A 26,569-nucleotide genomic window follows, 5' to 3' on the forward strand; every position below is an offset into this window, starting at 1 on the left:
CCGGTCTCTATAGCCAGACTGTGCTAACTGAGTCTGTACCTAGTCAGTGTTTTCCTCAGTTTTCTATCAGTCACAGTGGTCAGATAGTCTGCCAACATGTGCTGTTTGTTTAGAGACAAATAGCATTGAAGTTTACTTAGATTTTTGTGGTGTCTTTCCAATAGGTGATATATTTTCATTTTTGCCTTGTGATGATTTGTTTGGGCCCGATTTTCTGAGTGTTGTCCTGAGGCTCTAAGGGGTTGGTTTGGGTTGGTGAACTGAGCCTCAGAACCAGCTGGCTGAGTGCTGTCCTGAGGCTCTAAGGGGTTGGTTTGGGTTGGTGAACTGAGCCTCAGAACCAGCTGGCTGAGTACTGTCCTGAGGCTCTAAGGGGTTGGTTTGGGTTGGTGAACTGAGCCTCAGAACCAGCTGGCTGAGTGCTGTCCTGAGGCTCTAAGGGGTTGGTTTGGGTTGGTGAACTGAGCCTCAGAACCAGCTGGCTGAGTGCTGTCCTGAGGCTCTATGGGGTTGGTTTGGGTTGGTGAACTGAGCCTCAGAACCAGCTGGCTGAGTGCTGTCCTGAGGCTCTATGGGGTTGGTTTGGGTTGGTGAACTGAGCCTCAGAACCAGCTGGCTGAGTGCTGTCCTGAGGCTCTATGGGGTTGGTTTGGGTTAGTGAACTGAGCCTCAGAACCAGCTGGCTGAGTGCTGTCCTGAGGCTCTAAGGGGTTGGTTTGGGTTGGTGAACTGAGCCTCAGAACCAGCTGGCTGAGTGCTGTCCTGAGGCTCTAAGGGGTTGGTTTGGGTTGGTGAACTGAGCCTCAGAACCAGCTGGCTGAGTGCTGTCCTGAGGCTCTAAGGGGTTGGTTTGGGTTGGTGAACTGAGCCTCAGAACCAGCTGGCTGAGTACTGTCCTGAGGCTCTAAGGGGTTGGTTTGGGTTGGTGAACTGAGCCTCAGAACCAGCTGGCTGAGTGCTGTCCTGAGGCTCTAAGGGGTTGGTTTGGGTTGGTGAACTGAGCCTCAGAACCAGCTGGCTGAGTGCTGTCCTGAGGCTCTATGGGGTTGGTTTGGGTTGGTGAACTGAGCCTCAGAACCAGCTGGCTGAGTGCTGTCCTGAGGCTCTATGGGGTTGGTTTGGGTTGGTGAACTGAGCCTCAGAACCAGCTGGCTGAGTGCTGTCCTGAGGCTCTATGGGGTTGGTTTGGGTTAGTGAACTGAGCCTCAGAACCAGCTGGCTGAGTGCTGTCCTGAGGCTCTATGGGGTTGGTTTGGGTTGGTGAACTGAGCCTCAGAACCAGCTGGCTGAGTGCTGTCCTGAGGCTCTATGGGGTTGGTTTGGGTTAGTGAACTGAGCCTCAGAACCAGCTGGCTGAGTGCTGTCCTGAGGCTCTATGGGGTTGGTTTGGGTTGGTGAACTGAGCCTCAGAACCAGCTGGCTGAGTGCTGTCCTGAGGCTCTATGGGGTTGGTTTGGGTTAGTGAACTGAGCCTCAGAACCAGCTGGCTGAGTGCTGTCCTGAGGCTCTATGGGGTTGGTTTGGGTTAGTGAACTGAGCCTCAGAACCAGCTGGCTGAGTGCTGTCCTGAGGCTCTATGGGGTTGGTTTGGGTTGGTGAACTGAGCCTCAGAACCAGCTGGCTGAGTGCTGTCCTGAGGCTCTATGGGGTTGGTTTGGGTTGGTGAACTGAGCCTCAGAACCAGCTGGCTGAGTGCTGTCCTGAGGCTCTATGGGGTTGGTTTGGGTTAGTGAACTGAGCCTCAGAACCAGCTGGCTGAGTGCTGTCCTGAGGCTCTATGGGGTTGGTTTGGGTTGGTGAACTGAGCCTCAGAACCAGCTGGCTGAGTGCTGTCCTGAGGCTCTATGGGGTTGGTTTGGGTTAGTGAACTGAGCCTCAGAACCAGCTGGCTGACTGCTGTCCTGAGGCTCTATGCGGTTGGTTTGGGTTAGTGAACTGAGCCTCAGAACCAGCTGGCTGAGGGAACTCGTCTCTTGTTTCATCTCTTGACATTGTAGATCTGTGTGATGGAATGTTTTTGGGGTCACTTGTTTTTAGATGGTTGTAACGTTTGATGGCTCTTTTATCTATTTGAATGAGGAGGGTTTTGGCCCCATTCTGCTCTACATGTGTTATCTGGAGGTTTTCTTTGTACTTGCAGTAAAGTTTTGCAAAACTCTGCATGCAGTAATTTGATTGGATGTTTGTTCCATTTGGTAAATTCATTATTAGAGAGCGGATACCATACTTCACTACCATATAGAGCAATTGTTTCCATAACTGATTGGAAAATGTATGTTAGAATGCAGTTAATTGATTATAGCTCAGCCTTCAACACCATAGTACCCTCCAAGCTCATCATTAAGCTCGGGCCCTGGGTCTGAAACCCGCCCTGTGCAACTGGGTCCTGGACTTCCTGACGGGCCGCCCCCCAGGTGGTGAAGATAAGAGAAACGACACCTCCAGTATGCTGATCCTCAACACAGGGGCACCTCAAGGGTGCGTGCTCAGCCCCCTCCTGTACTCCCCGTACTCCAAGGTTCACCCATGACTGCGTGGCCACTCAATCATCATGTTTGCAGACGACCCATTAGTAGCAAGCCTGATTAACAAACAATGACGAAACAGCCTACAGGGAGGAGGTGAGGGCCCTGGCAGAGTGGTGCCAGGAAAATAACCTCTTCCTCAATGTCAACAATATTAAGGAGCTGATCGTGGACTTCAGGGAAACAGCAGAGAGAGCACGCCCCCATCCACATCAACGGGACCACAGAGGAGAAGGTGAAAAGCTTCAAGTTCCTCGGCGTACACGTCACTGACAATCTGAAATGGTCCACCCACACAGACAATGTGGTGAAGAAGGTGCAACAGCACCTCTTCAATCTCAGGAGGCTGAAGAAATTTGGTTTGTCACCTAAGACCCTCACAAACTTTTACAGATGCACCACTGAGAGCATCCTGTCAGGCTGTATCCCCACCTGATATGGCAACTGGACTGCCCACAACCGCAGGGCTCTCCAGAGGGTGGTGCGATCAGCCCAACGCATCACCGGGGGCACACTGCCTGCCCATCAGGACACTTACAGCACCCGATGTCACAGGAAGGCCAAAAATATCATCAAGGACGTCAACCAATCAAGCCACTGCCTGTTCACCCAGCTATCATCTAGAAGGCAAGGTCAGTACAGCTGCATCAAAGCTTGGATGGAGAGACTGAAAAACAGCTTCTATCTCAAGACAATCAGTCTGTTTCAAAGTTATTACTAGTCAGCTACCACCCAGTTCCTCAACCCCGCACCTCAGAGGCTGCTGCCCTATGTACATAGACATGGAATCACTGGTCACTTTAATAATGGAACACTGGTCACTTTAATAATGGAACACTGGTCACTTTAATAATGGAACACTAGTCACTTTAATAATGGAACACTGGTCCCTTTAATAATGGAACACTGGTCACTTTAATAATGGAACACTGGTCACTTTAACAATGGAACACTGGTCACTTTAATAATGGAACACTAGTCACTTTAATAATGGAACACTGGTCACTTTAATAATGGAACACTGGTCACTTTAATAATGGAACACTAGTCACTTTAATAATGGAACACTGGTCCCTTTAACAATGGAACACTGATCACTTTAATAATGGAACACAGGTCACTTTAATAATGGAACACTGGTCACTTTAATAATGGAACACTGGTCACTTTAATAATGGAACACTAGTCATTTTAATAATGGAACTCTGAGCACTTTAATAATGGAACCCTAGTCAGTTTAATGATGTTTACAGGCTGTTTTACTAATCTCATATGTATATACTGTACTCCACAGTATTTTAGTCAATGCCACTCCGACATTGCTCGTCCTAATATTTATATTTTCTTAATTCCATTTGTTTACATGTGTGTGTATTGTTTGAATTGTTAGATACTACTGGACTGTTGGAGCTAAGAAACACAAGCATTTCGCTACACCTGCAATAACATCTGCTAAATATGTGTATGTGATCAATAAAATGGATTGCTTTTAGGAGATGTGGGGATGTGTGTGTGTGTTACAGTTTGTTACAGTGTGTTACAGTGTGTTACAGTGTGTTAGAGAGATGTGTGTGTGTGTGTTACAGTGTGTTAGAGGAGATGTGTGTGTGTGTGTGTGTGTTTACAGTGTGTTAGAGGAGATGTGTGTGTGTGTGTGTGTTACAGTGTGTTAGAGGAGATGTGTGTGTTACAGTGTGTTACAGTGTGTTACAGTGTGTTAGAGGAGATGTGTGTGTGTGTTACAGTGTGTTAGAGGAGATGTGTGTGTGTGTGTTACAGTGTGTTAGAGGAGATGTGTGTGTGTGTTACAGTGTGTTAGAGGAGATGTGTGTGTGTTACAGTGTGTTAGAGGAGATGTGTGTGTGTGTTACAATGTGTTAGAGGAGATGTGTGTGTGTTACAGTGTGTTAGAGGAGATGTGTGTGTGTGTTACAGTGTGTTAGAGGAGATGTGTGTGTGTGTTACAGTGTGTTAGAGGAGATGTGTGTGTGTGTGTTACAGTGTGTTAGAGGAGATGTGTGTGTGTGTTACAGTGTGTTAGAGGAGATGTGTGTGTGTTACAGTGTGTTAGAGGAGATGTGTGTGTGTGTGTTACAGTGTGTTAGAGTGTGTTAGAGATGAGATGTGTGTGTGTTACAATGTGTTAGTTAGTTAGAGAGATGTGTGTGTGTTACAGTGTGTTAGAGGAGATGTGTGTGTGTGTGTTACAGTGTGTTAGAGGAGATGTGTGTGTGTGTTACAGTGTGTTAGAGGAGATGTGTGTGTGTGTTACAGTGTGTTAGAGGAGATGTGTGTGTTACAGTGTGTTAGGGAGAATGTGTTACAGTGTGTTAGAGGAGATGTGTGTGTGTTACAGTGTGTTAGAGGAGATGTGTGTGTGTTACAGTGTGTTAGAGGAGATGTGTGTGTGTTACAGTGTGTTAGAGGAGATGTGTGTGTGTGTTACAGTGTGTTAGAGGAGATGTGTGTGTGTTACAGTGTGTTAGAGGAGATGTGTGTGTGTTACAGTGTGTGTGTTAGAGTGAGATGTGTGTGTGTTAGAGGAGATGTGTGTGTGTTAGTGTGTTGTTAGAGGGAGATGTGTGTGTGTTACAGTGTGTTAGAGGAGATGTGTGTGTGTTACAGTGTGTTAGAGGAGATGTGTGTGTGTTACAGTGTGTGTGTGTGTGTTACAGTGTGTTAGAGGAGATGTGTGTGTGTTACAGTGTGTTAGAGATGTGTTTACAGTGTGTTAGAGGAGATGTGTGTGTGTTACAGTGTGTTAGAGGAGATGTGTGTGTGTTACAGTGTGTTAGAGGAGATGTGTGTGTGTTACAGTGTGTTAGAGGAGATGTGTGTGTGTTACAGTGTGTTAGAGGAGATGTGTGTGTGTGTTACAGTGTGTTAGTTACAGTGTGTTAGAGGAGATGTGTGTGTGTTACAGTGTGTTAGAGGAGATGTGTGTGTGTTTGACAGTGTGTTAGAGGAGATGTGTGTGTGTGTTACAATGTGTTAGAGGAGATGTGTGTGTCATCTGATATTTTTGACTTCACATTTAAATGAAAACTCAAAACGTAGCATCATCAGAAATAAAATGCATCATACAGGGATTATTTCTGTATCTTGAAAACTTGAAAACTGCTGACAAGTAAAACATTTAGGGACTGTGTCAACAATGGACTAATGAAACAAATACCAAAATATAGTTTAGGGTGGAGTTTTCCTTAAAGTGAGGAGTCATGAATATCAGATTTTGGGATGAATTTTTTGGGGAGGTGTGGAATTTTTCTTTAAAGAAAGGATGCTTATTTGTTAATAATCTCTTTCTTTCTTTTCTTTTCTAGATGATGATCTCAGAGGCTGTCCTGTTTTTGATACAGTACTCCTCTAAAGAGCTGGACGGCCAGGAGAATACCATCCAGACTGGAGACTGCTGCTATCTCAACCCACTGGTGCAAAGGACCTTTCGCTTTCTGGGTATAGAGTCATTATCATTATTATCTAAACATTAAATGAATATGTGTGTCTGGATACACCATAGATTCATTATTAAGGCCAGGCACCACAGGCAAAAATGAAAGATTTAGCTTCCATCTGTCAATTTTCAGTTTTTCGAACTATCACTTCCTTACTTTTCATAAAATGTACAACTAAATCGTCAATAATGTATATAAATACTTGATTTGTATAATTTCATCCGTCAACTACACCTAGCCTATATTTCATTCTTGTTAGCATGTTTCATGTGGAACTTTAACGCTATTTTTAACGCTAAGTTTCCATGTTGAATCATATATCATTCAAAAGCTTTTTTTTTCCGGAGCATATCGATAGCTAGTCCAAACATGGCTATATCATTTGTAGACGTAGAGGCTCGTGCTGAAAGATGAATCGCTACCTGGTTAAATAAAGGTGAAATAAATAAATAAATAAAAATAATTTCCTGACATCTGATTGGTTACTGGAATTAAAAGACCCTTTCCAGGCAACCTGATTGGTTACAATACCTCACGTGTTGCGCAGCATTTCCTTGTTTGAAAATATCTCCTGCGAAGTATCCATGGAAAGAGAGACAAAATGAGAAAATCTCGAAGAATATACCTACAGTATGTGAATAAAAAAATCGGCGATCTCAGTTAGCCAATGAGAGAAAGACAATGAAGTGAAAAGATTTACCTGATCAGTCGATTGAGGCCGTACAGGTAGACGAGGACAAGGAGGTTGAGATAAAGAACACAACTGGCAGCAATCAACCAGACAGCAGCCAGCCAACAGTGGCTTTTATTCCACATGTCACAAATAAAACAACATTGTACACGATTCCATTTCCCCCTACGTGTCTAAACACTGGACTAAAAACCACCATGGACCCCACCAAACAGGGATTCTGTCATTCTGAAGGAGATCGTGATGAATTTAGTAAGAGTGTTTACACTTCAGGCTGCAGGAGTGCTCCAGGGGATGATGTGGCATTTGATTTAAATATCAGGATGGTTCCCCCAAAAACCTGTACTTGGTTATGCAACTCTAAAGAAAATGGTCAAAGTCCTAGTGACTCCTTCCCTGCGTCTCAGCTCATATCAGAGACATGACAGGAGAGTGACAGGTGGAGACGTTATTGTCAGGTGACTTGCTGTGTATAAATAATATTTATTTCCTGGCTCTGGCAAAATGTATTCAAAGTGAATAAAACAGAGTGGTAGGAAACCAAAGCAACACAACGAGACTGTCACTTAGGCCTACAGTGTCATAGAGCTGTAGCCTACTGTGTTTTAGGGCTGTAGTCTACTGTGTCACAGGGCTGTAGTCTACTGTGTCATAGAGCTGTAGTCTACTGTGTTTTAGGGCTGTAGTCTACTGTGTCACAGGGCTGTAGTCTACTGTGTCACAGGGCTGTAGTCTACTGTGTCACAGGGCTGTAGTCTACTGTGTTTTAGGGCTGTAGTCTACTGTGTCACAGGGCTGTAGTCTACTGTGTCATAGAGCTGTAGTCTACTGTGTCACAGGGCTGTAGTCTACTGTGTCACAGGGCTGTAGTCTACTGTGTCATAGAGCTGTAGTCTACTGTGTCACAGGGCTGTAGTCTACTGTGTCACAGGGCTGTAGTCTACAGTGTCACAGGGCTGTAGTCTGTAGTCTACAGTGATTACTGACAAATTAGCTTCATATGAAGTAAATACATGCTGATATGCTGATATTTACACAGGGTATCATGCTGATATTTACACAGGGTATCATGCTGATATTTACACAGGGTATCATGCTGATATTTACACAGGGTAACATGCTGATATTTACACAGGGTATCATGCTGATATTTACACAGGGTATCATGCTGATATTTACACAGGGTAACATGCTGATATTTACACAGGGTATCATGCTGATATTTACACAGGGTATCATGCTGATATTTACACAGGGTATCATGCTGATATTTACACAGGGTAACATGCTGATATTTACACAGGGTATCATGCTGATATTTACACAGGGTATCATGCTGATATTTACACAGGGTAACATGCTGATATTTACACAGGGTAACATGCTGATATTTACACAGGGTAACATGCTGATATTTACACAGGGTATCATGCAGATATTTACACAGGGTATCATGCTGATATTTACACAGGGTAACATGCTGATATTTACACAGGGTAACATGCTGATATTTACACAGGGTATCATGCTGATATTTACACAGGGTATCATGCTGATATTCAGACCTACGGTGATGACTGTAATGTCGAACAGACATAATAATAATAATTACTCCCCCCCACTCACTTTTGTTGCAGAGACTCAGAGAGGGAGGAAGTCATTGGAGAGTGCTGCAAAGATAATTAGAAGAGCAGAGATGCTGAAGGAGGGTACAGATATAGACCCAGACATAACAGAGTTACTGAAGGAGGAGGACGATATAGACCCAGAAATAACAGAGATACTGAAGGAGGAGGACGATATAGACCCAGAAATAACAGAGATACTGAAGGAGGAGGAGGATATAGACCCAGACATAACAGAGATACTGAAGGAGGAGGAGGATATAGACCCAGACATAACAGAGTTACTGAAGGAGGAGGAGGATATAGACCCAGACATAACAGAGATACTGAAGGAGGAGGAGGATATAGACCCAGAAATAACAGAGTTACTGAAGGAGGAGGAGGATACAGACCCAGAAATAACAGAGATACTGAAGGAGGAGGAGGATATAGACCCAGAAATAACAGAGTTACTGAAGGAGGAGGAGGATATAGACCCAGAAATAACAGAGTAACTGAAGGAGGGTACAGATATAGACCCTATAGACCCAGAAATAACAGAGATACTGAAGGAGGAGGAGGATATAGACCCAGACATAACAGAGATACTGAAGGAGGAGGAGGATATAGACCCAGACATAACAGAGTTACTGAAGGAGGGTACAGATATAGACCCAGACATAACAGAGATACTGAAGGAGGAGGAGGATACAGACCCAGACATAACAGAGATACTGAAGGAGGAGGAGGATACAGACCCAGAAATAACAGAGTTACTGAAGGAGGAGGAGGATATAGACCCTATAGACCCAGACATAACAGAGTTACTGAAGGAGGAGGAGGATATAGACCCAGACATAACAGAGTTACTGAGGGAGGAGGAGGATACAGACCCAGAAATAACAGAGTTACTGAAGGAGGAGGAGGATACAGACCCAGAAATAACAGAGTCACTGAAGGAGGAGGAGGATACAGACCCAGAAATAACAGAGTTACTGAAGGAGGAGTAGGATATAGACCCAGACATAACAGAGTCACTGAAGGAGGAGGAGGATATAGACCCTATAGACCCAGACATAACAGAGATACTGAAGGAGGAGGAGGATATAGACCCAGAAATAACAGTTACTGAAGGAGGGTACAGATATAGACCCTATAGACCCAGACATAACAGAGATACTGAAGGAGGAGGAGGATATAGACCCAGACATATCAGAGATACTGAAGGAGGAGGAGGATATAGACCCAGACATAACAGAGTTACTGAAGGAGGAGGAGGATATAGACCCTGAAATAACAGAGTTACTGAAGGAGGAGGAGGATATAGACCCAGAAATAACAGAGTTACTGAAGGAGGAGGAGGATATAGACCCTATAGACCCAGACATAACAGAGTTACTGAAGGAGGAGGAGGAGGATATAGACCCAGACATAACAGAGTTACTGAAGGAGGAGGACGATATAGACCCAGAAATAACAGAGTTACTGAAGGAGGAGGAGGATATAGACCCAGAAATAACAGAGTTACTGAGGGAGGAGGAGGATACAGACCCAGAAATAACAGAGTCACTGAAGGAGGAGGAGGATATAGACCCAGAAATAACAGAGTTACTGAAGGAGGAGGAGGATACAGACCCAGAAATAACAGAGTTACTGAAGGAGGAGGAGGATACAGACCCAGACATAACAGAGTCACTGAAGGAGGAGGAGGATATAGACCCAGACATAACAGAGTTACTGAAGGAGGAGGAGGATATAGACCCAGACATAACAGAGTCACTGAAGGAGGAGGAGGATATAGACCCTATAGACCCAGACATAACAGAGATACTGAAGGAGGAGGAGGATATAGACCCAGAAATAATAGAGTTACTGAAGGAGGAGGAGGATACAGACCCAGACATAACAGAGTCACTGAAGGAGGAGGAGGATATAGACCCTATAGACCCAGACATAACAGAGTTACTGAAGGAGGAGGAGGATATAGACCCAGCCATAACAGAGTTACTGAAGGAGGAGGAGGATATAGACCCAGAAATAACAGAGTTACTGAAGGAGGAGGAGGATACAGACCCAGAAATAACAGAGATGCTGAAGGAGGATATAGATATAGACCCTATAGACCCAGACATAACAGAGTTACTGAAGGAGGAGGAGGATACAGACCCATAAATAACAGAGTTACTGAAGGAGGAGGAGGATATAGACCCAGAAATAACAGAGTTACTGAAGGAGGAGGAGGATACAGACCCAGACATAACAGAGTTACTGAAGGAGGAGGAGGATATAGACCCAGAAATAACAGAGTTACTGAAGGAGGAGGAGGATATAGACCCAGACATAACAGAGTTACTGAAGGAGGAGGAGGAGGATATAGACCCAGACATAACAGAGTCACTGAAGGAGGAGGAGGATATAGACCCTATAGACCCAGACATAACAGAGATACTGAAGGAGGAGGAGGATATAGACCCAGAAATAACAGAGTTACTGAAGGAGGAGGAGGATACAGACCCAGACATAACAGAGTCACTGAAGGAGGAGGAGGATATAGACCCTATAGACCCAGACATAACAGAGTTACTGAAGGAGGAGGAGGATATAGACCCAGCCATAACAGAGTTACTGAAGGAGGAGGAGGATATAGACCCAGAAATAACAGAGTTACTGAAGGAGGAGGAGGATACAGACCCAGAAATAACAGAGATGCTGAAGGAGGATATAGATATAGACCCTATAGACCCAGACATAACAGAGTTACTGAAGGAGGAGGAGGATACAGAAATAACAGAGTAAATAAGACAGAAATAACAGAGTTACTGAAGGAGGAGGAGGATATAGACCCAGACATAACAGAGATACTGAAGGAGGAGGAGGATATAGACCCAGACATAACAGAGTTACTGAAGGAGGAGGAGGATATAGACCCAGAAATAACAGAGTTACTGAAGGAGGAGGAGGATATAGACCCAGACATAACAGAGTTGCTGAAGGAGGAGGATATAGACCCAGGCATAACAGAGTTACTGAAGGAGTAGGAGGATATAGACCCAGACATAACAGAGATACTGAAGGAGGAGGAGGATATAGACCCAGACATAACAGAGTTACTGAAGGAGGAGGAGGATACAGACCCAGAAATAACAGAGATGCTGAAGGAGGATATAGATATAGACCCAGAAATAACAGATTTTTTTATTTTTTTTATTTCACCTTTATTTAACCAGGTAGGCTAGTTGAGAACACCTTTATTTAACCAGGTAGGCTAGTTGAGAACAAGTTCTCATTTGCAACTGCGACCTGGCCAAGATAAAGCATAGCAGTGTGAACAGACAACACAGAGTTACACATGGAGTAAACAATTAACAAGTCAATAACACAGTAGAAAAAAAATGGGCAGTCTATATACAATGTGTGCAAAAGGCATGAGGAGGTAGGCGAATAATACAATTTTGCAGATTAACACTGGGGTGATAAATGATCAGATGGTCATGTACAGGTAGAGATATTGGTGTGCAAAAGAGCAGAAAAGTAAATAAATAAATAAAAAAACAGTATAAAAACAGTATGGGAATGAGGTAGGTGAAAATGGGTGGGCTATTTACCAATAGACTATGTACAGCTGCAGCGATCGGTTAGCTGCTCGGATAGCTGATGTTTGAAGTTGGTGAGGAGATAAAGTCTCCAACTTCAGCGATTTTTGCAGTTCGTTCCAGTCACAGGCAGCAGAGTACTGGAACGAAAGGCGGCCAAATGAGGTGTTGGCTATAGGGATGATCAGTGAGATACACCTGCTGGAGCGTGTGCTACGGATGGGTGTTGCCATCGTGACCAGTGAACTGAGATAAGGCGGAGCTTTACCTAGCATGGACTTGTAGATGACCTGTAGCCAGTGGGTCTGGCGACGAATATGTAGCGAGGGCCAGCCGACTAGAGCATACAAGTCGCAGTGGTGGGTGGTATAAGGTGCTTTGGTGACAAAACGGATGGCACTGTGATAGACTGCATCCAGTTTGCTGAGTAGAGTGTTGGAAGCCATTTTGTAGATGACATCGCCAAATCAAGGATCGGTAGGATAGTCAGTTTTACTAGGTAAGCTTGCGGCGTGAGTGAAGGAGGCTTTGTTGCGGAATAGAAAGCCGACTCTTGATTTGATTTTCGATTGGAGATGTTTGATGTGAGTCTGGAAGGAGAGTTTGCAGTCTAGCCAGACACCTAGGTACTTATAGATGTCCACATATTCAAGGTCGGAACCATCCAGGGTGGTGATGCTAGTCGGGCATGCGGGTGCAGGCAGCGATCGGTTGAAAAGCATGCATTTGGTTTTACTCGCGTTTAAGAGCAGTTGGAGGCCACGGAAGGAGTGCTGTATGGCATTGAAGCTCGTTTGGAGGTTAGATAGCACAGTGTCCAATGACGGGCCGAAAGTATATAGAATGGTGTCGTCTGCGTAGAGGTGGATCAGGGAATCGCCCGCAGCAAGAGCAACATCATTGATATATACAGAGAAAAGAGTCGGCCCGAGAATTGAACCCTGTGGCACCCCATAGAGACTGCCAGAGGACCGGACAGCATGCCCTCCGATTTGACACACTGAACTCTGTCTGCAAAGTAATTGGTGAACCAGGCAAGGCAGTCATCCGAGAAACCGAGGCTATTGAGTCTGCCGATAAGAATATGGTGATTGACAGAGTCGAAAGCCTTGGCAAGGTCGATGAAGACGGCTGCACAGTACTGTCTTTTATCGATGGCGGTTATGATATCGTTTAGTACCTTGAGCGTGGCTGAGGTGCACCCGTGACCGGCTCGGAAACCAGATTGCACAGCGGAGAAGGTACGGTGGGATTCGAGGTGGTCAGTGACCTGTTTGTTGACTTGGCTTTCGAAGACCTTAGATAGGCAGGGCAGGATGGATATAGGTCTATAGCAGTTTGGGTCCAGGGTGTCTCCCCTTTGAAGAGGGGGATGACTGCGGCAGCTTTCAATCCTTGGGGATCTCAGACGATATGAAAGAGAGGTTGAACAGGCTGGTAATAGGGGTTGCGACAATGGCGGCAGATAGTTTCAGAAATAGAGGGTCCAGATTGTCAAGCCCAGCTGATTTGTACGGGTCTAGGTTTTGCAGCTCTTTCAGAACATCTGCTATCTGGATTTGGGTAAAGGAGAACCTGGACAGGCTTGGGCGAGGAGCTGCGGGGGGGGCGGAGCTGTTGGCCGAGGTTGGAGTAGCCAGGCGGAAGGCATGGCCAGCCGTTGAGAAGTGCTTATTGAAGCTTTCGATAATCGTGGATTTATCGGTGGAGACCGTGTTACCTAGCCTCAGTGCAGTGGGCAGCTGGGAGGAGGTGCTCTTGTTCTCCATGGACTTCACAGTGTCCCAGAACTTTTTGGAGTTGGAGCTACAGGATGCAAACTTCTGCCTGAAGAAGCTGGCCTTAGCTTTCCTGACTGACTGCGTGTATTGGTTCCTGACTTCCCTGAACAGTTGCATATCTCGGGGGCTATTCGATGCTATTGCAGTCCGCCACAGGATGTTTTTGTGCTGGTCGAGGGCAGTCAGGTCTGGAGTGAACCAAGGGCTCTATCTGTTCTTGGTTCTGCATTTTTTGAACGGAGCATGCTTATCTAAAATGGTGAGGAAGTTACTTTTAAAGAATGACCAGGCATCCTCAACTGACGGGATGAGGTCAATGTCCTTCCAGGATACCCGGGCCAGGTCGATTAGAAAGGCCTGCTCACAGAAGTGTTTTAGGGAGCGTTTGACAGTGATGAGGGGTGGTCGTTTGACTGCGGCTCCGTGGCGGATACAGGCAATGAGGCAGTGATCGCTGAGATCCTGGTTGAAGACAGCGGAGGTGTATTTGGAGGGCCAGTTGGTCAGGATGACGTCTATGAGGGTGCCCTTGTTTACAGAGTTAGGGTTGTACCTGGTGGGTTCCTTGATGATTTGAGTGAGATTGAGGGCATCTAGCTTACATTGTAGGACTGCCGGGGTGTTAAGCATATCCCAGTTTAGGTCACCTAACAGAACAAACTCTGAAGCTAGATGGGGGCGATCAATTCACAAATGGTGTCCAGGGCACAGCTGGGAGCTGAGGGTGGTCGGTAGCAGGCGGCAACAGTGAGAGACTTATTTCTGGAGAGGGTAATTTTCAAAATTAGTAGTTCGAACTGTTTGGGTATGGACCTGGAAAGTATGACATTACTTTGCAGGCTATCTCTGCAGTAGACTGCAACTCCGCCCCCTTTGGTAGTTCTATCTTGACGGAAGATGTTATAGTTGGGTATGGAAATCTCTGAATTTTTGGTGGCCTTCCTGAGCCAGGATTCAGACACGGCAAGGACATCAGGGTTAGCAGAGTGTGCTAAAGCAGTGAGTAAAACAAACTTAGGGAGGAGGCTTCTGATGTTGACATGCATAAAACCAAGGCTTTTTCGATCACAGAAGTCAACAAATGAGGGTACCTGGGGACATGCAGGGCCTGGGTTTACCTCCACAACACCCGCGGAACAGAGAAGGAGTAGTATGAGGGTGCGGCTAAAGGCTATCAAAACTGGTCGCCTAGAGCGTTGGGGGCAGAGGATAAGAGGAGCAGGTTTCTGGGCATGGTAGAATATATTCAGGGCATAATGCGCAGACAGGGGTATGGTGGGGTGCGGGTACAGCAGAGGTAGGCCCAGGCACTGGGTGATGATGAGAGAGGTTGTATCTCTGGACATGCTGGTTGTAATGGGTGAGGTCACCGCATGTGTGGGAGGTGGGACAAAGGAGGTAACAGGGGTATGCAGAGTGGGTCTAGGGGCTCCATTGTGAACTAAAACAATGATAACTAACCTGAACAACAGTATACAAGGCATATTGACATCTGAGAGAGACATACAGCGAGGCATACAGTAATCACAGGTGTTGAATTTGGAAAGCTAGCTAAAAACAGTAGGCGAGGCTAATCCGCTAGCACAACAAACAGCAGGTAAAATGGCGTTGACTAGGCAACGGGGCCGACAGGTAAGACAAACAAGCAGAAAGGAGTACCGTGATTAATGGACAGTCCAGCGTGCGTCAGCTATGTAGCCAAGAGATCAGCGTCCAGGGGGCAGCGGTGGATGGGCAGGGGGGCTGGGCTGGCGAGTGTTATCCAGGTTTTTAAAAAACTAACAATGACTAACTAGCTTGTAGCTAGTTAGCTGGTTAGCGTCTGGAGGTTCTTGAGTGTGTCATAAAAATAAAAATAAGAGTAAAAGTAATAGCGATTCCGTATCACATTGGGTGAGGCAGGTTTCCGGAAGGTATAAACAAATTAAAAATCAAAAAGAGATAGAAAGTAAATGGGGTCAGAGAGTGATTGGGACGCGGTGGTTCAGACGGTTAGCAGGCCTGTGCTAACAAGCTAACAGTTCGTAGGCCCGAGCTAGACAAGGTAGCAGTTAGCGGACCGGAGCTTGACAAGCTAGCCGTTAGCAGGCCGAATTAGCAAGCAGGGAGATAGCGAGGGCTAGAGAGTTAACCTTTGGGGGACGTCGCGATGGGGTGAGTCTGTTTATTCCTCTTCATGCGGTGAGCTGGAGATACAGCGATTCAGAAAGCTCGCGGGCCTTGGCCAGCAGATGGATCTTTGGCGATGTCGCAGCGGAAAAGCCTGTTGAAACCCCCTCGGACGATTAAGTCGGCGGACCAGTCGTGATGGATCGGTTACTGAAGGAGGAGGAGGATATAGACCCAGAAATAACAGAGATGCTGAAGGAGGATATAGATATAGACCCAGACATAACAGAGATACTGAAGGAGGAGGTGGATACAGACCCAGAAATAACAGAGATACTGAAGGAGGAGGTGGATACAGACCCAGAAATAACAGAGTTACTGAAGGAGGAGGAGGATACAGACCCAGAAATAACAGAGTTACTGAAGGAGGAAGAGGATACAGACCCAGAAATAACAGAGTTACTGAGGGAGGAGGAGGATACAGACCCAGACATAACAGAGTTACTGAAGGAGGAGGAGGATATAGACCCAGAAATAACAGAGTTACTGAGGGAGGAGGAGGATACAGACGCAGACATAACAGAGATGCTAAAGGAGGATGATGATGCCATCATAGACATTCATGTATCTTTCGATGGCACTTGGTACAAGAGAAGATTCACTTCCAACTATGGGATAGGTGTGTGCAGTGGCGCTGGTACCAGCCAGCCATAGAAAATGGTAGAGATCCACCCTGTCACATAAAACCTTGGAGGACACACATATTTTAATAGAGAGGTTGCACAGGAAATGGTACCGGTACATCATAGGGTGTCAAATGATAACCTCCTCAAAAGAATGTAGCATGGATGAACCCAGAATATGCAAATGAACTTGATGCCCCAAAACCTTCTTCGTGTTGCAACAGCCGCATTGACGGAGCAGCCAGTATGTCAGTAGCCACGTTCAATTAGGGAGCCACGGCCATATCAAATGTGTTGAACAAATGTTGGCTTGACAGCCACTCTGGGTGACACTGTAAGCAATATCAGAGAGGAGTTGCGTGAGAGCTGATGCTGTGTCAAGCGCAGGCGAAGGTCCCATGACACGGGCCAGAAAGTAAAGGGGAGCCTTACATATGGGGCAGGCATAGCTGATTCATGTTCTGCACATTTCATCAGCCATACAAAAGACTTTTGATCAAAGGGATGTGAGAATTTGCCCAAAACTGCAGATTTGCCCCTACAGACCAGTACTCAAAGCAAACTCTCTATTGCTTGAAACTAATGTATGAACCCTGCTAATGTATTTGTTGAAGGTATATTTGATGTTTATTTGTCAGTTTAGAAGTGATATATGAATAAGAGATTAATTAATGTGACTTAAATTGTCATATTTATGGGAAGAGACATTCTCGAGACATTTTCTCAAAATGAAATGGTTCCCCGTACGTACGCCAATTCATTTTTCTCAGTCTTTTTTCAAAGGGAAGTACATTTCACATTATTCCACACAGAGGAGGTTGGTGGCCCCTTAATTAGGGAGGATGGGCTCATGGTAACGACTGGAGTGGAATCAGTGGGATTTTTGATGCCATTCCATGTGCTCTGTTCCTGACATTATTATGAGCCGTCCTCCCCTCAGCAGCCTCCACTGACACACACATACATAATATATAGACTACTTTGGATAACAGCATCTGCTTAGTGGCATATATTTTATGTATTCAATCCTCTGTGTCTTGTCCCGAGCCATGGTGCAATGCATGCTGGTTATTGCAATGCCTCTCTGTCTTGTCCCGAGCCATGGTGCAATGCATGCTGGTTAGCCATGTTGCAATGCCTCTCTGTCTTGTCCCGAGCCATGGTGCAATGCATGCTGATTAGCCATGTTGTAATGCCTCTCTGTCTTGTCCCGAGCCATGGTGCAATGCATGCTGGTTAGCCATGTTGCAATGCCTCTCTGTCTTGTCCCGAGCCATGGTGCAATGCATGCTGGTTATTGCAATGCCTCTCTGTCTTGTCCCTAGCCATGGTGCAATTCATGCAAAATAGGTCTATATGGACAGTGTCTCCTCATATTTAATCACATGATGTTACATGCATTGAACTGAATGAATGGGAAGTACTGAGCCCTGAAGGGAGATAATGGGCAGTACTGAGCCCTGAAGGGAGGTAATGGACAGTACTGAGCCCTGAAGGGAGATAATGGACAGTACTGAGCCCTGAAGGGAGGTAATGGACAGTACTGAGCCCTGAAGGGAGATAATGGACAGTACTGAGCCCTGAAGGGAGGTAATGGACAGTACTGAGCCCTGAAGGGAGGTAATGGACAGTACTGAGCCCTGAAGGGAGATAATGGACAGTACTGAGCCCTGAAGGGAGGTAATGGACAGTACTGAGCCCTGAAGGGAGGTAATGGACAGTACTGAGCCCTGAAGGGAGGTAATGGACAGTACTGAGCCCTGAAGGGAGTGGTACACAGGCCGAACACAGCTGCCTGCAGTGTATTGAAGTGCACCAGTACAGTACCTCTTCAACCCATTACAGGTTAAGAGGTACTGTATCACAGAGACACAGTATCATTTTATTCTCTTTTGTTCTATAATGATAGCTTTCCTGGAACCCTCTGATTGGCTGCTCTTGTTCTATAATGATACGCCCTAGCTATCCTGGAACCTTCTGATTTGCTGCTCTTGTTCTATATTGATACGCCCTAGCTATCCTGGAACCTTCTGATTGGCTGCTCTTGTTCTATATTGATACGCCCTAGCTATCCTGGAACCTTCTGATTGGCTGCTCTTGTTCTATAATGATACGCCCTAGCTATCCTGGAACCCTCTGATTGGCTGCTCTTGTTCTATAATGATACGCCCTAGCTATCCTGGAACCTTCTGATTGGCTGCTCTTGTTCTATAATGATACGCCCTAGCTATCCTGGAACCTTCTGATTGGCTGCTCTTGTTCTATAATGATACGGCCCTAGCTATCCTGGAACCTTCTGATTGGCTGCTCTTGTTCTATAATGATACGGCCCTAGCTATCCTGGAACCTTCTGATTGGCTGCTCTTGTTCTATAATGATACGGCCCTAGCTTTCCTGGAACCTTCTGATTGGCTGCTCTTGTTCTATAATGATACGGCCCTAGCTTTCCTGGAACCTTCTGATTGGCTGCTCTTGTTCTATAATGATACGCCCTAGCTATCCTGGAACCCTCTGATTGGCTGCTCTTGTTCTATAATGATACGGCCCTAGCTATCCTGGAACCTGATTGGCTGCTCTTGTTCTATAATGATATACCCTAGCTATCCTGGAACCTGATTGGCTGCTCTTGTTCTATAATGATACGGCCCTAGCTATCCTGAAACCTGATTGGCTGATCTTGTTCTATAATGATACACCCTAGCTTTCCTGGAACCTTCTGATTGGCTTAGCCTCTTCATCCCTGTACCTAAACCTAACCTCTTCATCCCTGTACCTAAACCTCTTCATCCCTGTACCTTAACCTAACCTCTTCATCCCTGTACCTTAACCTAACCTCTTCATCCCTGTACCTTAACCTAACCTCTTCATCCCTGTACCTTAACCTAACCTCTTCATCCCTGTACCTTAACCTAACCTCTTCATTCCTGTACCTTAACCTAACCTCTTCATCCCTCTACCTTAACCTAACCTCTTCATCCCTGTACCTAAACCTCTTCATCCCTGTACCTTAACCTAATCTCTTCATCCCTGTACCTTAACCTAACCTGTTCATTCCTGTACCTTAACCTAACCTCTTCATCCCTGTACCTAAACCTAACCTCTTCATTCCTGTACCTAAACCTAACCTCTTCATCCCTGTACCTAAACCTCTTCATCCCTGTACCTAAACCTAATCTCTTCATTCCTGTACCTAAACCTAATCTCTTCATTCCTGTACCTTAACCTAACCTCTTCATTCCTGTACCTTAACCTAATCTCTTCATCCCTGTACCTTAACCTAACCTCTTCATCCCTGTACCTAAACCTAACCTCTTCATCCCTGTACCTAAACCTAACCTCTTCATCCCTGTACCTTAACCTAATCTCTTCATCCCTGTACCTAAACCTCTTCATCCCTGTACCTAAACCTCTTCATCCCTGTACCTAAACCTCTTCATCCGTACTGTACCATAACCTAACCTCTTCATCCGTATTGTACCTTAACCTCTTCATCCCTGTACCATCCTCGGACAGTGTGTGTGTGCGTGAACACCCAGCCTCTACCCATCCAGCCTCTACCCATCCAGCCTCTACCCATCCAGCCTCTACCCATCCAGTCTCTACCCATCCAGCCTCTACCCATCCAGTCTCTACCCATCCAGTCTCTACCCATCCAGTCTCTACCCATCCAGTCTCTACCCATCCAGCCTCTACCCATCCAGTCTCTACCCATCCAGTCTCTACCCATCCATCTCTACCCATCCAGCCTCTACCCATCCAGGCTCTACCCATTCAGCCTCTACCCATCTGTCCTCTACCCATCCAGTCTCTACCCATCCGTCCTCTACCCATCCAGCCTCTACCCATCCAGACTCTACCCATCCAGGCTCTACCCATTCAGCCTCTACCCATCCAGCCTCTACCCATCCAGGCTCTACCCATTCAGCCTCTACCCACCCAGCCTCTACCCATTCAGCCTCTACCCACCCAGCCTCTACCCATCCAGCCTCTACCCATCCAGTCTCTACCCATCCAGTCTCTACCCATCCAGCCTCTACCCATCCGTCCTCTACCCATCTAGGCTCTACCCATCCAGCCTCTACCCAACCAGCCTCTACCCATTCAGCCTCTACCCACCCAGCCTCTACCCATCCAGCCTCTACCCATCCAGCCTCTACCCATCCAGCCTCTACCCATCCAGCCTCTACCCATCCAGTCTCTACCCATCCAGTCTCTACCCATCCAGCCTCTACCCACCCAGCCTCTACCCATCCGTCCTCTACCCATCCAGCCTCTACCCATCCAGTCTCTACCCATCCAGCCTCTACCCATCCAGTCTCTACCCATCCAGTCTCTACCCATCCAGCCTCTACCCATCCACACTCTACCCATCCAGTCTCTACCCATCCGTCCTCTACCCATTCAGCCTCTACCCATCCAGCCTCTACCCATCCAGGCTCTACCCATTCAGCCTCTACCCATCCAGTCTCTACCCATCCACACTCTACCCATCCAGTCTCTACCCATCCGTACTCTACCCATCCAGCCTCTACCCATCCAGCCTCTACCCATCCAGTCTCTACCCATCCAGGCTCTATCCATCCAGCCTCTACCCATCCAGCTCTACCCATCCAGCCTCTACCCATCCAGCCTCTACCCATCCAGTCTCTACCCATCCGTCCTCTACCCATTCAGCCTCTACCCATCCAGTCTCTACCCATCCAGTCTCTACCCATCCAGGCTCTACCCATCCAGCCTCTACCCATCCAGCCTCTACCCATCCAGCCTCTACCCATCCAGTCTCTACCCATCCGTACTCTACCCATCCAGCCTCTACGCACCCATCCTCTACCCATCCAGCCTCTACTCATTTATCCTCTACCCATTCAGCCTCCTACCCACCCAAACTCCCCATACAGCACCAACCCACTACACACCACACCCAGATGGTAAGAAATGGGATCAATTACACAAAAAAGAGATTGTCTTTGAAATGTTATTTTTTTGATTGAATACTGAACCGTTTGATTAAATATATCTGCTTAATAAGAGTATGATTTCCCCCGTCTACATTGCCAGCTAAGTAATTATTCAGCTAAACCCCATACACAGCCTTTCCACAGACAGGCGATCCGCCCGGCGTATTTGTGCTGCTACTAAGTGGAACATTGTCAGGCTTCTGAAATCTACTGCCAAATACTTGTCTACTAATCTTGTCTTGTCTGAGTCGTGTCTGAGTCTTGTCTGAGTCTTACCTAGTGAGTCACTGTTGAAGTAATGCATCTGACAGAAGTAATAATCAGTCCGTCAGCATCTACCCTCCTCTAATCTCATCCCATCTCTTGTCTCACCCCCTCCTCTCGTCTCATCCCATCTCTTGTCTCACCCCCTCCTCTAATCTCATCCCATCTCTTGTCTCACCCCCTCCTCTAATCTCATCCCATCTTTTGTCTCACCCCCTCCTCTCATCTCATCCCATCTCTTATCTCACCCCCTCCTCTAATCTCATCCCATCTCTTGTCTCACCCCTCCTCTTGTCTCGTCTCATCCCATCTCTTGTCTCACCCCCTCCTCTCGTCTCATCCCATCTCTTGTCTCACCCCTCCTCTAATCTCATCCCATCTCTTGTCTCACCCCCCTCTTGTCTCGTCTCATCCCATCCCATCTCTTGTCTCACCCCTCCTCTCGTCTCATCCCATCTCTTGTCTCACCCCCTCCTCTAATCTCATCCCAATCTCTTGTCTCACCCCCTCCTCTAATCTCATCCCATCTCTTGTCTCACCCCCTCCTCTTGTCTCGTCTCATCCCATCTCTTGTCTCACCCCCTCCTCTCGTCTCATCCCATCTCTTGTCTCACCCCTCCTCTAATCTCATCCCATCTCTTGTCTCACCCCTCCTCTAATCTCATCCCATCTCTTGTCTCACCCCTCCTCTAATCTCATCCCATCTCTTGTCTCACCCCTCCTCTAATCTCATCCCATCTTTTGTCTCACCCCCTCCTCTTGTCTCACCCCTCCTCTTGTCTCACCCCTCCTCTTGTCTCACCCCTCCTCTCATCTCATCCCATCTCTTGTCTCACCCCCCTCCTTTTGTCTCATCTCATCTCTTGTCTCACCCCTCCTCTAATCTCAACCCATCTCTTGTCTCACCCCCTCCTTTTGTCTCATCTCATCCCTCGCTCCCTTTAATTAAGAATACAGAAGATGAGAAAGCAGTGAATAGAATGTAAAACAAGGAGACACGGAGACAAAACAGAAAGCCACTCAACATTAATGAAGCCTTTTTTCTCTACTCTTCCAGCTAAGTGGGCTTCAAAGCTGAACGTCGCATTAAGATGCAGAGACACAGAGTCCAACTAATGCGAGAGCACAAGCCTCTACCATATGGACACATTGATAGACCGTAATCCATTGGTGGCTAAAGAAATGAACACATGGTACTCAGAAATAGCCCATGGGCCAATGCAGCAGTATGCCTATAACTTTTTAATTAAGTAATCAATCAACTGGGTTTGGCCTGAAGCTGTCTCTAGCAAACTTGCAACATTGTATCAACAATCAACAACAACTCCGGGTCCTCAGAGTTTCCCAGACCAGTGAACTCAGGACAGCTGTTTTCCCCCCATTATTTTATGACGTTTCCACTGGATATATGGCATCATCAGATGATGACATGTGGCTCTTTCACACCGAGGCTTGGTGAGGCCAGGAAAGTGTTTTTCAAATACTGTGAGAAACTATTATCATTTGCAAAATGGATGTTACAAAAACATTCCGGAGAGTTGAGAGCATTCTGGAGAGTTTAGAGAATTCCGGAGATATGAGAGCATTCTGGAGATATGAGAGCATTCCAGAGAGGTGAGAGCATTACGGAGAGTTGAGAGCATTCTGGAGATATGAGAGCATTCCGGAGAGTTGAGAGCATTCTGGAGAGTTGAGAGCATTCCGGAGATATGAGAGCATTCCGGAGAGTTGAGAGCATTCCGGAGAGTTGAGAACATTCCGGAGAGTTGAGAACATTCCAGGGGGTTGAGAACATTCCGGAGACTTGAGAGTATTTCAGAGAGTTGAGAGCATTCTGGAGAGTTGAGAGCATTTCAGAGAGTTGAGAGCATTCTGGAGAGTTGAGAGCATTCTGGAGAGTTGAGAGCATTTCAGAGAGTTGAGAGCATTCTGGAGAGTTGAGAGCATTTCAGAGAGTTGAGAGAATTCTGGAGAGTTGAGAGCATTCCGGAGAGTTGAGAGAATTCTGGAGAGAGACACTCCTATATCTTCGCCTCCTCCTCTTCTTCTTGTCTCAACATTTTAAATTATTGTCAACAGAAATGATCTGTACATGTACATGTATTTTAGATGGTTGTTCACTGACAACCACAACATAATAATCATCTCGTCCTGTAGCCACGTGCTTTGCCCAAATTGCAGGCTTCCAAAATCAAATCAAATCTAATCAAATTGCATTAGTCACATGGGCCGAATACACCTTACAGTGAAATGCTTAATTACATCCCCTTAACCAACAATGCAGTTTCCAAAACATACGGATAAGAATACAAGTAATTAAAGAGCAGCAGTAAAAAATAACAATATATACAGGGGGGTATCAGTACAGAGTCAATGTGGAGGCTATATACAGGGGGTATCAGTACAGAGTCAATGTGGAGGCTATATACAGGGGGTACCAGTACAGAGTCAATGTGGAGGCTATATACAGGGGGTACCAGTACAGAGTCAATGTGGAGACTATATACAGGGGGTATCAGTACAGAGTCAATGTGGAGGCTATATACAGGGGGTACCAGTACAGAGTCAATGTGGAGACTATATACATGGGGTACCAGTACAGAGTCAATGTGGAGACTATATACAGGGGGGTACCGGTACAGAGTCAATGTGGAGACTATATACATGGGGTACCAGTACAGAGTCAATGTGGAGACTATATACAGGGGGTACTGGTACAGAGTCAATGTGGAGGCTATATACACGGGGTACCGGTACAGAGTCAATGTGGAGGCTATATACATGGGGTACCAGTACAGAGTCAATGTGGAGGCTATATACAGGGGGTATCAGTACAGAGTCAATGTGAAGGCTATATACAGGGGGTACCAGTACAGAGTCAATGTGGAGGCTATATACAGGGGGTACTGGTACAGAGTCAATGTGGAGACTATATACAGGGGGTACCAGTACAGAGTCAATGTGGAGGCTATATACAGGGGGTACAGGTACAGAGTCAATGTGGAGACTATATACAGGGGGGTACCAGTACAGAGTCAATGTGGAGGCTATATACAGGGGGTACCGGTACAGAGTCAATGTGGAGGCTATATACAGGGTATTACGGTACAGAGTCAATGTGGAGGCTATATACAGGGTGTACCGGTACAGAGTCAATGTGGAAACTATATACAGGGGGGTACCAGTACAGAGTCAATGTGGAGGCTATATACATGGGGTACCGGTACAGAGTCAATGTGGAGACTATATACATGGGGTACCGGTACAGAGTCAATGTGGAGACTATATACATGGGGTACCAGTACAGAGTCAATGTGGAGACTATATACAGGGGGTACTGGTACAGAGTCAATGTGGAGGCTATATACACGGGGTACCGGTACAGAGTCAATGTGGAGGCTATATACATGGGGTACCAGTACAGAGTCAATGTGGAGGCTATATACAGGGGGTATCAGTACAGAGTCAATGTGGAGGCTATATACAGGGGGTACCAGTACAGAGTCAATGTGGAGGCTATATACAGGGGGTACTGGTACAGAGTCAATGTGGAGACTATATACAGGGGGTACCAGTACAGAGTCAATGTGGAGGCTATATACAGGGGGTACAGGTACAGAGTCAATGTGGAGACTATATACAGGGGGTACCAGTACAGAGTCAATGTGGAGGCTATATACAGGGGGTACCGGTACAGAGTCAATGTGGAGGCTATATACAGGGTATTACGGTACAGAGTCAATGTGGAGGCTATATACAGGGTGTACCGGTACAGAGTCAATGTGGAAACTATATACAGGGGGGTACCAGTACAGAGTCAATGTGGAGGCTATATACAGGGGGTACCGGTACAGAGTCAATGTGGAGGCTATATACAGGGGGTACCGGTACAGAGTCAATGTGGAGACTATATACATGGGGTACCAGTACAGAGTCAATGTGGAGACTATATACAGGGGGTACTGGTACAGAGTCAATGTGGAGGCTATATACACGGGGTACCGGTACAGAGTCAATGTGGAGGCTATATACAGGGGGTATCGGTACAGAGTCAATGTGGAGGCTATATACATGGGGTACCAGTACAGAGTCAATGTGGAGGCTATATACAGGGGGTATCAGTACAGAGTCAATGTGGAGGCTATATACAGGGGGTACCAGTACAGAGTCAATGTGGAGGCTATATACAGTGGGTACTGGTACAGAGTCAATGTGGAGACTATATACAGGGGGTACCAGTACAGAGTCAATGTGGAGGCTATATACAGGGGGTACAGGTACAGAGTCAATGTGGAGACTATATACAGGGGGGTACCAGTACAGAGTCAATGTGGAGGCTATATACAGGGGGTACCGGTACAGAGTCAATGTGGAGGCTATATACATGGGGTACCAGTACAGAGTCAATGTGGAGGCTATATACAGGGGGTATCAGTACAGAGTCAATGTGGAGGCTATATACAGGGGGGTACCAGTACAGAGTCAATGTGGAGGCTATATACAGGGGTACTGGTACAGAGTCAATGTGGAGACTATATACAGGGGGTACCAGTACAGAGTCAATGTGGAGGCTATATACAGGGGGTACAGGTACAGAGTCAATGTGGAGACTATATACAGGGGGTACCAGTACAGAGTCAATGTGGAGGCTATATACAGGGGTACCGGTACAGAGTCAATGTGGAGACTATATACAGGGGGTACCAGTACAGAGTCAATGTGGAGGCTATATACGGTACAGAGTCAATGTGGAGGCTATATACAGGGTGTATACAGTACAGAGTCAATGTGGAAACTATATACAGGGGGGTACCAGTACAGAGTCAATGTGGAGGCTATATACAGGGGGTACCGGTACAGAGTCAATGTGGAGGCTATATACAGGGGGTACCGGTACAGAGTCAAT

General features: G+C 46.3%; 1 protein-coding gene across 1 annotated transcript in view; it reads left to right on the forward strand.

The window, feature by feature from the left end:
- The window catches only part of LOC115115735 (phospholipid phosphatase-related protein type 5-like), a 170,345-nt gene that overhangs the window by 68,925 nt on the left and 74,851 nt on the right, over nucleotides 1–26,569 (forward strand). Inside the window, exon 2 of the mRNA XM_065019763.1 lies at nucleotides 5,849–5,981. Coding sequence (XP_064875835.1) covers nucleotides 5,849–5,981 — 133 coding nt within the window. The remainder of the gene's footprint in view (nucleotides 1–5,848; nucleotides 5,982–26,569) is intronic.

This window comes from Oncorhynchus nerka, linkage group LG6, assembly GCF_034236695.1.
Source record: "Oncorhynchus nerka isolate Pitt River linkage group LG6, Oner_Uvic_2.0, whole genome shotgun sequence".
Classification (NCBI taxonomy): Eukaryota; Metazoa; Chordata; class Actinopteri; order Salmoniformes; family Salmonidae; genus Oncorhynchus; species Oncorhynchus nerka.